This window comes from Amblyomma mixtum, chromosome 2, assembly GCF_055824585.1.
Source record: "Amblyomma mixtum isolate Tamu chromosome 2, ASM5582458v1, whole genome shotgun sequence".
Taxonomy (NCBI): Eukaryota; Metazoa; Arthropoda; class Arachnida; order Ixodida; family Ixodidae; genus Amblyomma; species Amblyomma mixtum.
In genome coordinates, this window is record NC_143013.1 from 87,047,964 (window position 1) to 87,062,490 (window position 14,527).

General features: G+C 52.8%; 1 protein-coding gene across 1 annotated transcript; it reads left to right on the top strand.

The window, feature by feature from the left end:
- Window positions 1-1,646: 1,646 nt before the first annotated feature.
- LOC149360044 (endothelin-converting enzyme 2-like) lies at window positions 1,647-10,875 on the top strand. The gene is made up of 2 exons (XM_089569183.1): window positions 1,647-2,101; window positions 8,536-10,875. Exons 1-2 carry the CDS (start codon window positions 1,991-1,993, stop codon window positions 10,726-10,728), a joined length of 2,304 nt encoding a protein of 767 aa, XP_089425309.1. The 5' UTR covers window positions 1,647-1,990; the 3' UTR covers window positions 10,729-10,875.
- Window positions 10,876-14,527: the final 3,652 nt, after the last annotated feature.

Consider the following 14,527-nt stretch of genomic DNA (forward strand, 5'->3'; position numbering starts at 1 on the left):
TTTTACAGCGAAAGCTGTTAAGCGCCCGTTCCTTGGTTTCGCGTCGTAGTAGGATGCCGTTGGGAACATGTCGCTGACTATCGTCTGTGTAACTGGTGGGCGCGTTGCCATAGGAACCACTCGGAGGATGTTTACCGTGCAAGGAGGGAGGTACCACGTGAGCGGAGAAATGCGTAACCAGTGGGTGGTTACCGCAAGAACCATGGGGAGGGTGGTTACCGGGGAAGAAGTAGGGTATCGGGAGAGCGGAGGAATCCCTAACCGGAAGATGGTTACCCTGAAAGGAGGAGAGTATGGCGAGAGCGGGAGAAGGCGCAACCGGTCGGCGGTTGGCACGGAAACCACCCGTAGGGTAGTTACCCTGGAGAGACGAAGAGGGAGGGTGGCGAGAGCGTAGGAAGGCACAGCCAGAGGATGGTTTCAACACGGTGACCTTCCGGAAGCTGCTTACCATCAAAGGAAGAGGATATGGTGAGAGCGTGAGAAGGCGCAGTTGGCATGTGCACTTTTGCCATGGGAACCAAACGTAGGGTAGTTACCCTAAAAGGAGAAGGGTTGCCATGGAAGGAGGGTACGGCGAAAGGCGGATCTTATTGCGAGAGTGAAGGAAGGCGTATTACGGTAAGCATCCGGAACGTGGCTATCGTAGAAGGAAGAGGAAGGATGAGCGGAAGAATACAGCACGGTCTATCTGCGACAGTTGCTGTGGAACGCAGCGCCCGAGGAAAGGATCATCGGCTGCGCTGCTCTACTTAGCGGCGGACCTAGATGGAAAACGACTATATGCAAAAACTAAAACGGGCTCCCTAGAACTAAACAGATCTGAGGTCGTTCTCGTATTCTCTACCAGAACATATCGTAAAGTACAAATACCACAACAGCTGTCGCTGAATCTCGCGTTAAGCAGTGGTAACCATCCTGTCAATTTTTAATGCGAAATCTATACTAGTTCCGTTGCGAGAGAAACCGGCGGCGTGTGTTACTGTGTACTCGCAGATGATGCAGAAAATCGCGATGCTGAAAAAAAGAAAACAGTGCGACGTCACCAAGCGACCGCAGGACGCACAAACTAAACAGAGCAGCGCCATTTCAGACAATCGTATGCATGTCGTTCGTCTATGTACTCGTATACCTCCCACTGGCTGACCTCAATGTGGCGCCAGTTTTCTCGTCTACATTCGTATCAAAATAGAGCAATCGTTTGTTGTGCAGCGTTCCGGATGGTTGGATTTCTCTTTGCATATAGCTAATATGTACTAGTCAAGTTGTAGGCTAGCTGGCGAGACGGATTTGAACCGACGGCATATGCGCGTTCAATTGTACGCCTTCCCAGACTCTCTACGTCTTCCCTTAAGGGGCGGTTGAGGTGTCCACCGCGGTGTGAGACAGTTACTGCCCCATTTCCTCTCCTCAAAAAACCGTTCGTCGTGCACCATTGTGGGTGGTGTCATAAGATTTCCTGTCCCATACAGCATTCACCTCTTAGTCAAGTTGGAGTCTAGCTCACGACAGGTATTCGAACCGAGTAGACGTTTGTGGATTCAGCGTTTGTGGAATCAGCGTTCGGAGGCGCATCTTTGATTAATTTTTAAGTGCGCAACTTTCGTCAAGCTCGGAAGCGCATGATGATGTACTAATGCTTTCGCCTTCGCAGCACACAAATAGTCTTAAGGTCCGGCTGAATATTTTCTTCTCCTCCTCCACAGTGAACGAGGACGAAAACATATCGCATTGGCACAAGCGAAGCCCGCGGGGGCACGCGGTCTCGTGCTCCCGTCAGAAGAACGAAGAAGGGACAGCTCTCGCAGGTTCCGCTTGCTATCTGAACTGGAAACATTGCCGTTGACCAGGTTTCGTTGCAGCCCCTGGATCCTAGTGGCTACCAGACGGTCCGAAAAGGAGGGCGAGGCACGGGGCGGCCTCCAAGGTCAACATCGGCGCTTCTTCAGCGCCATCCAAAAGCCAGCAACGGCCACCGACCTGCGGCGCCATGTCCGGCAGCCTCGCGGCGTCGCCGCCGACCTTGCGATCCATACTAGTCGACTCGTCGCGAAGAAAGTCCGAGCGTGTCGGCACGGGCGGCGACGAATTGTCTTCCAGCGTAAGTGCTTCGTCCCTCTAAGGTATTAATGCACAAGGTGCCTAGCCGCAAGGTGGAGGAGGTGCCTAGCAGGGAGGTGGAGAATGTCCCGTTTCTTCGGCTTGTGTAGCTTGTGACACGAACAAATTTTGCTGCCTTAGTTCGGGCCCGCAAAGCCTACAGAGAAAGAGAGAGAAACAGCTTTATTTGTCAGCAAATCAAATGGAGTGTGTACTGGGTCAATCATCCGCTCCAGGTGTCCGGCAGTTGCAGCTGAACGCCGGAGTCCGAACTGGCGAGAACAGCTTCCCATTGTTCAGAAGAGGGAGGCGCAACTAGATCTACGGGAGGCGGATCCTCGGAGCAGTCCCAGATTATGTGGCCCAAAGTGGCAGGCTCACCGCACAGTTGACGGAACGGGTTTACCAGATCGGGGAATATGTAAGAGTATGACCACGGGTTGCGCTGGGACCGCGTCTGCAGCCGTCGCCACGTGGTATCCTGCTCTCTGCTGAGCGAATCGTGTGGAGGAGGCTGGCGCGCTCGTAGTTCTCTGTAGTGTTGCGTTATTGCCTGATAGGAGCCGAGGGCTTCACTTCGGGCGCTCCCGTATCAGAAGCCTCTTCACCTGCTCGGCTGACAAAACCTCGAGCATAGCGGTGAGCGGCTTCATTACCTGAACCGCCCCTGGGGGCGGGGCCCAGACCAGATCCACTTCGCTGCTGTGTTTAGGTAGCGTTTTAAGAATTTTGTAGGCTGTGGCGCAGATGCGTCCCCTCGTAAAGTTGCGAAGGGCCGTCTCGGAATCACTAAGAATTGTTTTAATACCTTCCTGAACGATTCCTAGGAGGATGGTGGCCTCATCGGCCTCCACTACTTTGTCCGTGACCACCGTGGCTACTACCTCGCGGGAGATGCTGACCGCACCTACAGCAAGGGTGGTCTTGTCCTCGAGCCGATATTCGGCTACATCGACATATACGGCACTTTCGTCCCCTAGCTTCGTACTTTTTGCCTAGCGTTCTCGAGCCCTGGCCTTCCTCCGGCCTTCATGGCGTCCTGCTTGCATGTTTTTGGAGAGGGGTTCAATTCGTATGCGCTTGCGCATCTAGATCGGAAGGGCTGCTTGGTCTGAGGGGTCCTTCCCCAGTATGTCCAAAATGCTTAAGATCCGGAGCCCCGGCTGAGTCTGTCTGAGCCGATGTTCCTGTGCCGTGAGTTGTACCTCTATGAGCTCTTCCAGTGTGTTGTGGACCCCAAGAGACAGGCACCTCGCAGGGGAAGTGTTCCTGGGAAGGTCGAGAGTCGCTTTGTATGCTTGCTTCATGAGGCAATTCAGCTTCTCGCTCTCGGCCTTCTTCAGGTCCAGATAGGGGGTGGCGTACACGAGCCGACTGATTAGAAAATCTTGAACGAGCCGACATGTGTCCTGCTCTTTCATTCCCTGTCGCCTAGTCGCCACACGCATGATGAGTCGGATGGTATGTTGGACCGAGGCCGTTAGCCTGTCCCGCATTGCTTTGTTACATCGGTTGGTCTGCACAAACATCCCGTGCACCCTTATTGTGTCTACCTCCGGAATCTCGTTGCTTTTGGGTCCGTTATTGCGGATGACAAGCAACTCCGACTTCTGCGGGGAGCATTCTAGGCCTGCCCAGCTGGAGTGAGAATCCACTGCGTTCGCCGTCTTTTACAAGGCTTCTTCGATCTTACCGTATGACCCTCGGTTTGTCCATATTGTGACGTCGTCGAAGTATAAAGTGTGTTTGATTCCTTCGATACTTTCTAGCTTACGGGGAAGCGTGACGAGTGCCGGGTTAAATAGGAAAGGGGAAAATACAGATCCCTGTGGTGTGGCCTTGTTGCCCAACGGTATGTGTCCTGACTTTAGCTCTCCAGTAGCGAGCTCCGCGGTCCTGTTCGACAGAAAGTCCTGTATGTATTCATAGGTGTGGCGCCCTACAGTTAGCAGCGATATGTTTTGCAGGATCGCCTCGTGCGAAACGTTGTCAAAGGCCTTCTTGCAATCTAGCACCAAGATAACCCGCGTACTACGGCCGTTCCCGGGGTCTACGTTTTTCATCGAGTACTGTAGCATTCTGTCCTGCGTGGACAGGTGTGGCCTAAAGCCTGTCATCGTGTGGGGCATAACTTTGCAGTCTGGGCGAATCACATTCTCTATGACCTTTCCCAAACACGACGTAAGCGAAATGGGCCTGATGCTGTCAGTGTCCAGCTTCTTGCCAGGCTTTGGGTACAAAAGTGACTCTGGCGTGTTTCCATGCCGGCGGGAGCTTCCCTCCAACACTCGTTCATATAGTTTGTCAGAGCCTGAACCGAGTTGTCGTCCAGGTTCTTGAGGATTTTGTTTGTTAGCCCGTCCGGCCCTGCCGCCGAGGTTGTGCGGAGCGGCCCCATAGCCGCCACCACCACCTCGTTATCCATCGACGTATACTTCGGGGCCTCTTTTCCATCCCGTGTCTTGTTGAGGTATCTGCATCTTAAATCATCCAGTAGTTCCTCACCCGTCCCAACGTACTGATGTGCGATTTGGTTCAGGCGGGTCCGAGCCGCATATTTCGTCTGTGTCGGGCCAGGGATGCATATGGGTCCCGTGAAGAGGGAACCACTCCCATCGACGGCGTCTAAGCAGACGTATTTAGCTCGAGCAAATAAAGTTGTTTCTCTCTCTCTCTCTCTCTCTCTCTCTCTCTCGGGACTAAGAGATTCCGAAGCAGTATCCACGGATTTTTATTCTCCAGCTGCCCATTCAAACCGTCGCATATCTGCCCCCATTGCTGTCTTGTTAGCTCGTCCGCGTGTTCTTCTATCTCCCTTTCTAATTTAGAAATGCGGAGTCTGAGCTTTCTGTTGTGTTTGCCCGACTTCCACCTACGCAAGAGGGACGCACTTCCTTCCATATGTGCATATGCAATTTGTCCGCGGTAGGGTGGTCCTCGGTCGTTTCCACCTCTCCGGTGGCCCGTTCTGCGTCCCTTTTTAGTTCGTCGATCCATTCGCCCAGGCCAGTGGTGCCACCGCCTGCCCGCTTCTCCCTCATGTTGCGAAAGCTATCCCAATCTGTAATTTTGGCCGGGTGTATCATACATCTGTGCTGTGTCGTATCAATGACGGTGGAGAGAACGTAGTGGGCGCTGCCCATCGATACGCCTGCATTGAGCGGCTCGGCTCCTTTAACGGTCTTCACCAGCGTGAGGAGAACCCGAGGTGGTCGAAATTTCCGGAGCCCTTCACTACGGCGTCCCTCATAGCCTGAGTCGCTTTGGGACGTTAAACCCCAATAAACCAAACCAAATCACCAGCGTGAGGTCATGGCCCGTGCGTCTACTAACGCTGTTGCCAATGCGGGTTGTTGCGCATCGTTTAGGATGGTGAGGCCTAGGTCCTGAATCGTTTCCCACAATTTCGCACCTTTCTGGTCGCCTTTGAGGTGGTGCGCACTAGAATCCCCAGTGACGATAAGTTGTGCCTTAGCTATCAGTTTCACCACGCGCCCGAGGAGGTCCAGGACGTTCCAGTCCTTGTCCTTCGAGGAACTGTACACGTTTAGGATATACAGGTTCCGCTCCTCTTTCTTGCTGGGAACCTCTTCTACACGGGTGTAGATCGCTAGCGTTCCAACAATCTCGTGCTGGGTTGTTGTATCGTTTCTGTGAACGATAATCGCGGTGAGCAGCTACCGCTTCTCCGCCGCTCTTATCCGACTATGTGCTTTATAGTTGGCTAATGAGACTAGCCCTCTATTCTCCTGCAGTGCTATTACATCGGGTTTCTCCTTTTGGGTTTTGGGTGTGGAGATGCAGGCGGCCTTCTTGCCGAAACTCCAGCAATTCCACTGCCAAACCATAATTTTCTAGCTGCGTTTGTTGGTACGCGTTTCATTATTTCCTGGTTTCTCACAAATTAGCTGCGCGAGCTCATCAAGCTTCCCTTTAATGTGCACTGTGAGCTGTTCCACCTTCACATAGAGAGCTGTGATAGCGTTCATTCCTTTTCAAGGGCGGCGATCCTAGTGTCTTGAGCGTCCATGCGCTCTTTCAGCTGCGTGATGAGTTGTAGTTCTGCCCTCTTCCGACGGAGCCTGCCTTATCGTTGGCTCGATCTGCTCCATCTCCTCCTCCTCTTTAGGGGGAGCCTGTCTTTCGTGCAAATTTGATGTTTCGATATCCATCGCACTATTGCTCTGGATCCTGTTCTGAGTGTTCTCGTGCGGCTCTGCGGAGGGGACCGCTGTTTCGACAACAACCGGAGGGCTGGCGGGTTTGCGACTGCCTTGATACCTGCCCTCTGCTTTGGCTTATTTCGTTCCTTTATCTGGGACATCAGATCTAGTATGGCGTTAGACATCTACCTCACCTGTTTACGAAGGGCTTCGATTTCATCATCCTGCTTCCACCCGACCGACTTGCGTCGCACCGATTGGCTTCTCCCCCGGTTGGACCTCTTTCTCCGGGGGTTGCGCGCCCTTGAAGAACGTCCGCGTTCCTCAGCCATACACGGGAAACAGGATGAACGGCTCCTGTATCCGTCCTCCAGCTGGTGCTTATCCCGGGGCCTGGACCTGCCTCTCCCTTCCGTTCGACCATCTGTCCCTTGAAAGCCTAAAATGCATTTAATGCTTGCGCCTAGAAGTCATTTGCCCTCAGCAAATGGTTTTAGCTTTGCTGTCAGCCACGAGTTATGGTCTGTCGGGTTGGGTAAACCACAAAGCGGCTCTTAAAGCCCGCTGCTAAATCCATATTCTAATTGAACGTGGAGAGGAGGACGGAGGAGGTGAGGGGGGAGAGCTCTTGTTGGCCAATATGTCTCTGTGTAATTTAACAATACTGCAGACTGGGCGAGTATGTATGTAAATTTTTCAAGATGTATGTCTCTGTGTGTCACTTCTTCTGTGTCACGCTGCAATTTTGATCCCTCCAGAAACCGAAACTGTCGCATTAAACGTTTTTGTCAACTTCTTCATTTGCAAGACTAAACCATGCCTTCCTATTCGCCTAATTTTGTTCACTAATGTTGCTTATGTGTGTTGATTTATCTGTATTACCTTTTGTTGCTTCTCCGATTGATTGCCGTCTTGTTTCATTCTGTATTACCCGTTGATTTGTGATATTTTTCATTTTTGTGTAAGACTGGCCGTCATCCTGCTGTCATGCCAACTAACAAGGGGTCGGGACCTCGTCAAGCTGTTCGAGCTTTTAGTCCCGTACTCCTCCTTTTCTAAGGAAATAAAATGATTGATTGATTGATTGATTGATTGAATTCCACAGAAGCAACGCCTGTGTCTGTCAGTTCTTTTTGTTCTCCCGTCTCTCTCGCAGTTTAAACGCGATAGCGTCAGAGGCCCCGTTCTCCAGAAAATCCGATGTCGGCGTTGTCGACGTCGGTGTTGTGAGCGAAAAATCACGGTCATGGCTCTGGCAGGTGGTCCCCAGAGAGCAACGTAGAAAAAAGATGGGCCACCTATGGTTCGGATAGTGAGGAAACGGCCCACCGTGGCAAGTGGCAGTTACGTGTTAATGATTATTCGGTCGGAAAGAGCAACCTGGGTCGCACAAAGTCCACGGCTGGGAACGCCTGCCGTCGTAGGACCCTGGTGCATCGCTTAGCCACTGCAGCACTGCGCCAGGAGGGTTATTATGACTCCCAGGGATCTATGAATGTAAAGCAGACGATGGCCTTCTGCATATGGGAATTAACCCACTACGCTACCGCGTCATATACCCTTAAAGGTGCACTGAAGAGGAATCTGAACTCGTCTTTTTGCCGCGGGAACTCGATCTATATTCTCAGAAACTTCGAATTATTTTCCTGTGCGGCTGATTTCCCTAATTTAGATCGGATTAAACGCCTCGGCTCCCACCTTTTTTAACTCACCGCTGAAGGTAGGAGAATTCAACTAATGCTTAGAGTGCCTTTCAGGCAGTCGCGTAGTGGCTTCGCTTTCGCTTTTATTTAGTTTAGGCTTCCGTGAATAAATAGATCGAGTCGGACAACATAGCTGCATATTACGTTCACGGAAATAAAAATACGCGTGTACTCTGTTTTCGCCAATCGCTACGTGTCCGCCGATGGCAGAGCGGCAAGCCGACACGGAACTGGCTGAAAGACACTCCACGCGTTCGTTGACTCCTCCTACCGTCAGCGGCGAGTTCAAAAATAGGCTAGTGCCGGGGCATTTAGTCCGATTTAAATTAGGGAAATCAGCCGCATGGGAAAACAATTCGAAGTTTAAGTATGCTCGGAACGTGTATATCGGGTTCCCGCGGTAAAAAGAGGAGTTCAGATTCCTCTTTAGTACAGTTTTAAGGCGGAGCTTAAGTGTCCGCTCCAATTTTCCTTGCTCTTGTCATGAACAAACTGGTACAGAAATCTTCTTGTTTGAAGTAGATGTTATCTTAGTGTCTCATAAACCACCACGTGCTCGTTTCTCGCAGTCTCGGCCTCCCATCACACCCACATCGCGAATACGGAGCAGCGCCACCTACTCGGCCGGCGTCCGCAGCGCTTTCGGCTGTGGCTGCGTCATGATGGTGCTGCTGCTGCTACTCGTCGTGCTGATCTTCCCGCGAGAGAATCCTCCGCGCCATCACATCCCGTGCTGGGCAGAGCCCTGCCGCGCCTACGCCCGCGCCCTGGAGGCCTCCATCAACTCCTCGCGGGACCCGTGCGACGACTTCTACCTCTACGTGTGCGACCGGTGGCAGCCGCAGTTCGGCGGCCGCTCGGTCCTCGAAGACTCGGCGCTCGCCTTCCGCACGAGCGTTCGCGGACGCGCCGCCACGACTAAGCCGTCGCGAACGTCGCAGGACAGCTACGAGAAGGCGGTCATGCTCTACAAGAGCTGCTTGGCCGAGCAAACCACAGGCGTCGCCGATTTCAAGCAGTTCCTCCGCGACCGACAGCTGCCTTGGCCCAATGTGGACACGCGAGTCAGCTTCCTCGACGTTTCTCTCGACCTGTCCTTCAACTGGCACTTCCCCGTCCTCTTCTACGTGTACCGCCTCTCGGCGCCCACGCACTCTGAGCACGGCAGTGCCGAGAACTCGTCCTCGTCCCAGCGGCTCATCTTCACCGACGACTTTCTGGGACAGGGGCCGCACGCTCTTCAGGAGGAACGCGAACTGCGCGAGAACAACGCGGCGCACATCTGCAGCTTGCGCGACGTCCTCAGTGAAGGCGGCGTTCGGGAATCGGGCAAGACTTCGTGCGAGTACTTGGATGGGCTGCAGCAAAGAATCCTGGGTACCTTGATAAGCGACAAGACTCAAGAGAGTGAGGACGATTCCTTGACGCAGTACGAAAGCCTGGAGAGCTTCGCCAGTGATCTGACGTCGTCCGTGACCGGCGAGCGCTGGGTCACGCTCATCAAAAAGCACTTGAACGACGCAAAGAACCTCAGTGTCGCAACACCTGTGGACGTCCGCAACCGGCCGCATATGCGTCGATTAGGCAGCCTCCTCCGCACGACAGATCCGACGTCCCTGCTTCAGTTAGCGGGCTTATGCGTTGTTCAAGGCTTGGGTCGCTTCGCCAGCCAGCAGCTCGCCACTCTCATCTACGGCGATGTGTCCAGCCGCGCTAAACGCCACCCCGACCTGTGCTACAGGTTCGTGGATCAGGTGATGCCTCGTCTTCTGTCCTCGCGTGATGTCGCGCTTTTACTCGACAACGAGCGAGTCGAGAAGGCCAAAGAAGTGTTCGCTGCGGTGCAGTCATCCGTCGGCAGTTCCGTGCGCAGCGCGGTCTGGCTCGACGAGGGCGCGCGTCCGTTGGCGTTCAAGACTGTCAACCGCGCAAGCCTAAACTACGAGGCGGTCTTGACCGGCGAAGCCCAAGACGTGTACCTGGCCTCGCACGCCGCGGCCGCCAGCCTGCCGGATTTCGGCGACGACTTCCTGGATAACCTGGGCCTGATCCCTCACAAGTACTGGGAAGAGGTCCACCGCAGCCTTACACCAGCAGCAACGGCCATCGCTCTCGATGGGAAGAGTCCCTGGGCTTTTCGCGACTTGACGGACACGCTTTGGGCAGACCTGTGGCGGCAGCACGATGCTTCGCCTTTCGCGCCTTACACCGCCATTCTTCCCAACCTGTACATGCTGGAGTCCTTGTTCCCACCGGACGCCTACGAGAGCGTTAATTACGGCGTTGTAGGGTCGCTTCTTGCCCGTCAGCTTTTAACAGCATCCATCTCGGCTGGACTCAGAAAGGGCTGGCCGTTCCCGGCGCCGAGCGACAGCGAGAATAACGAGAGCATGAAATGCATTCAGGAGGCCTTTCACGGCGAGGCGCCGCAAAGCACTGCGCTCAAAGAGGATCCCATCTATTCGACGGCAATGTTTGTGGCGGCAGCATCGCTGAAGCCTCTGTACAAAGCCCTGTCCAATAGTGCGGGCTACCCGGACTGGAGCACCGGTTTCCAGCAGTACACCGCCAATCAGCTGTTCTTTCTGGCGCTCTGCTTTACAAGCTGCGGACTGCAGGGGAATCAAACAGACAGCCAAGACGAGCCGAGCCGATCCTCCTGGTGCAACGTTCCGCTAAGGCTGTTCGACCGCTTCAGTAAGGCCTTCGAGTGCTCGGTCGGAAAACGAATGAGTGCGAGTGAAGAGTGCACAGTGGGGTAAACTAGAGGGGCTGTTACTACTGTCGTTGCTGGCGTGTGTGTATGTGCCGCTCTTACAACCAGTCTTTGCACAGGAAAGGACAGACTATATACAATGCCCGTTTCGCGGCGTTCATTGCGTTTTGTTCGTGAAACTGGCTCTGTGGTACTCATTTGCATTTTGGCTTCTAATTTTTCTACAATCGACGGTTCAGAGCCCATCAACATTACTCCTCTTAGGTGTATTGCCGTATTTTTCAGTCATACAAGTACTGGGTGTTTGCTGCGTTCATTGACGCCGTGTGCACGATCTGCGCACTTACGAAGGTGTTTAGCTTCAGCTCTTTTTCGCGCGTATACAAGTAAATCTCTTGAGCACAACTTTACTCCCCACCCGTGGAAACAACGTAAATGTAAATCATGTCAGACGACTTCCGTGCTGTACAGGGAGTTCCTTAGTAGTGAAAACTTTTATCTACTGAATACACTACAGGCTTCACAGCCTATCTGTGCATAGCTTGAGATGTGCCGAGAACACGTGCACTTGCCTTTCTGTTGTTCTGACCGTGCAAAAAGACTCTGGGATCTGAACTTCCGCTTTTTTGTGCTCTCCGGTGGTCCAAATGGCATCCATGATTTAATTAAAAGGGCTGCGTGGGCGGTTGTCTGGGTCGGAACTTTCGTGACACAAAAATGTTGAGTGCAAATGCCACAGTAAATGCATCATAGCGGCAAACCGTCGGCTTGTCCGCAGGCTTTTCCAGAGACTGCACGTGAGGTTCAATCGGAAACTGACTTCACGCGCTTTGACGCACTGTTGCATAGCATTTCAGAAAGCGACATGCTGTTCCCACATTTGAGTGTTCAGACGCGAGTGCCGTGTTATATTGCGTGCATTTGTAGCACAGTCGCCTGTGTAAGCACTCATGAGGCCCACGATCAGAGGTCAGTGCTGCTGAGAACAATGCACGAGACACCGCTAGTAAACATTGTTTGCGCGTCCCTATGTGTATCTGGTTGGTCTTTTGTTACACGTAGGATGACTAGAGCTAGTGCGTATTTAGTAAGTAAAATCATCCTATCCCTCTGCTGGTTCCACGTAAAACTGTTTCCTGTCGTCCTTGACAGTGGGGCAGAGGCCGTTCCATTTCTGTGGATGTTGATTGAACAGGGAAGGATTTCTGGGCAGACGGAGACTCTTAAGAAGGTGTCAGGCTAGCTGGCACTTCATACTGAGAGATAACAGCGCTGAACAAAGACAGAGGAAGACGCACGCCAGTGGTGACTAACTGAAATCTTATTTCGGAACAAGCCGTTTAAATAGACAGTAGGAAGGGGGGTGGGGGGAGGATATTCAGTTGCAGGATTTTGCAAAATAAAAAAGCGAAAAGAACCAACGGTGCAAAGGGTCGTGACAGGTAAAAAAAAAAGTGGTAGGAATTTAACGTATCGCCCAGTTTTTTATGCAACAAATCGGGCTGCGTCATGGCGCCCGTCCCACGTAATCACTGATCGAGGTACGGCGTTTACGGCAAAGCTCATGCGCGACGTGTTCGAGCTTAGTCACACGAACCATCGCAAAACCACTGATGACCACCCACTCACGCCAGACGCCGAGCAGTTCGCTCAGCGCGCCGAGGAAGCACGTCAACTTGCCCGTATTCACATTCAGCGGCAGCAGAGCACGGATGCGCGCCGCTACAACCTCCGTCATCGGCACGTCGAATACCATCCGGGTGACCAAGTTTGGGTGCGGACCCCGGTACGCCGCCCAGGCTTGTCTGAAAAACTGATGTGCCGTTACTTTGGACCGTACCGAGTTTTGCGCCGCGTCACCGAAGTGACCTACGAAGTTCTTCCTGACGGGACTGTGCAGCCTCAGCGTCGTCCACCCCGCTCTAAGGTTGTGCACGTTGTCCGCATGAAACCCTACTTCACGCAGTAATGGATAGTACGCTCAGTGTTCCGCTAGTTTTCGCGTGGGACACCTTCGCCCACCTCCCTTGTACATTTTTGTGTGCTTGTGCTGTTTTTTTTCTTTTTCCACTGCCCATACTGCAACCCCGCTTTTATGCTTTTTTTTTGGGGGGGGGGGGGGGGGGGGGGAAGTAATGCCACCTGGTGTTCTCAGGTGGCGCTAAAGTGTCTTCGAAGACGTTGAAGTGTCTCGCGCTAGCTGGCTGACTGCTTGCTGTATTCTGCCGGTTAGCGATCTGTCGCCCTATTTTCCGTTACAGTATATTTAAACCGAGTAGAGGTGTGAATGCATGTGTTCATTCGTGAATTGGAAGGGACACTTAAGCTGCCGCCGTAAGAATATGACGCGATAGCTTAGTGGGTTAGTGCACATATATGCAGAACTGATCATTGTCTACTTAACCGATGGCGGCGAGTCCTCATACCACTACCAGTGCAGTGGCGCAGTGGTTAAGCGATGCGCCACTGCACTGGCAGGTGACTGTTTCTATCACAGGCACCGGTAGGGATTGTGCGACCCATATTGCTCTTCCCGGGCAGTTTCTCGCCACCGATCATTAATTTAACTGCCACGTGCCATGGTAGTCAGTTTGCTCACAAATGTGGTGGGCAAGTTGTGATAACGTCACAAGGTTACGTGACTGAGGTGGTGCGACGCCTTCCTCCGCACAAGACTCACAATACAAGATCCTTGATCGGCGTTGGTACGTCGCCAGTAGTACTTTCGCTCTAAAAAAAAAACTAAAGTAAAAAAATTGCGGGTGGTTTACCATTCCTAACCACAAGATATGCATTTATCACTTTTGTATAACACGATACGCACAGCGCCATAAATGACATTGCATTCGGGGGGCATGGTATCACAATGAAAGGCGAACAAAAAAAACTACAAGTTAATTGTAATGTGCACAAAAAATTCACTGTGGCTTAGCTTGGTTAAGCCCGGTAATTGCGAAAGCAATATGCGTACCTACGCCATGGTTCAGCTGGTAGTGTAGCTGGTGGTGGTGCTTGTGGTTAGACTTGTGGCGATGCATCGGTTTTACAATCCGATCCAATCTAATCTAATCCAATCCAGTCCAGTCAGGCCGCAGTTCATGTGCACCGCCGTCGCACAAGGATGGCGCGAGATGGTCGCCCAGCTCTTCGGCGTGACGTCACAACACCTGTGGCGCTCCTGGCGGAGAGAGCGGGAGTTAGGCCGCCGTTCATGTGCACCGCCGTCGCACACGGACGGCGCGAGATGGTCGCCCAGCTCTTCGGCGTGACGTCACACAGAGGTCATGCGAAAGGACATTTCATGTGCACCGCCGTCGCACCGCAAAGGCTTGAAAGTGAAAGTAGTATTGCTTTCGCAATAATAAAACGTGCTCGGCTGCCGACCCGAAAGACGCGGGTTCGATCCCGGCCGCGGCGGTTGAATTGCTTTGGAGGAGGAATTCTAGAGGCCCGTGTACTGTGCGATGTCAGTGCACGTTAAAGAACCCCAGGTGGTCGAAATTTCCGGAGCCCTCCACTACGGCGTCTCTCATGGCCTTAGTCGCTTTGGGACGTTATAACCCATAAACCAAACCAAACTAAACCAAAACGTTCACGAAAAACCGCTACAACGAACCATAAATTAGCAATAGTTGTACTATAAACGCGCGCCACAGGGCCTAGCAATTAAAGGAGAACGCACCTTGAATTCGTGATTGGTTGGTTGGTTTATGGGGTTTAACGTCCCAAAGCGACTAAGGCTATGAGAGACGCCGTAGTGGAGGGCTCCGGAAATTTCGACCACCTGGAGTTCTTTAACGTGCACTGACATCGCACAGTACACGGGCCTCGAATTTCTTCTCCAA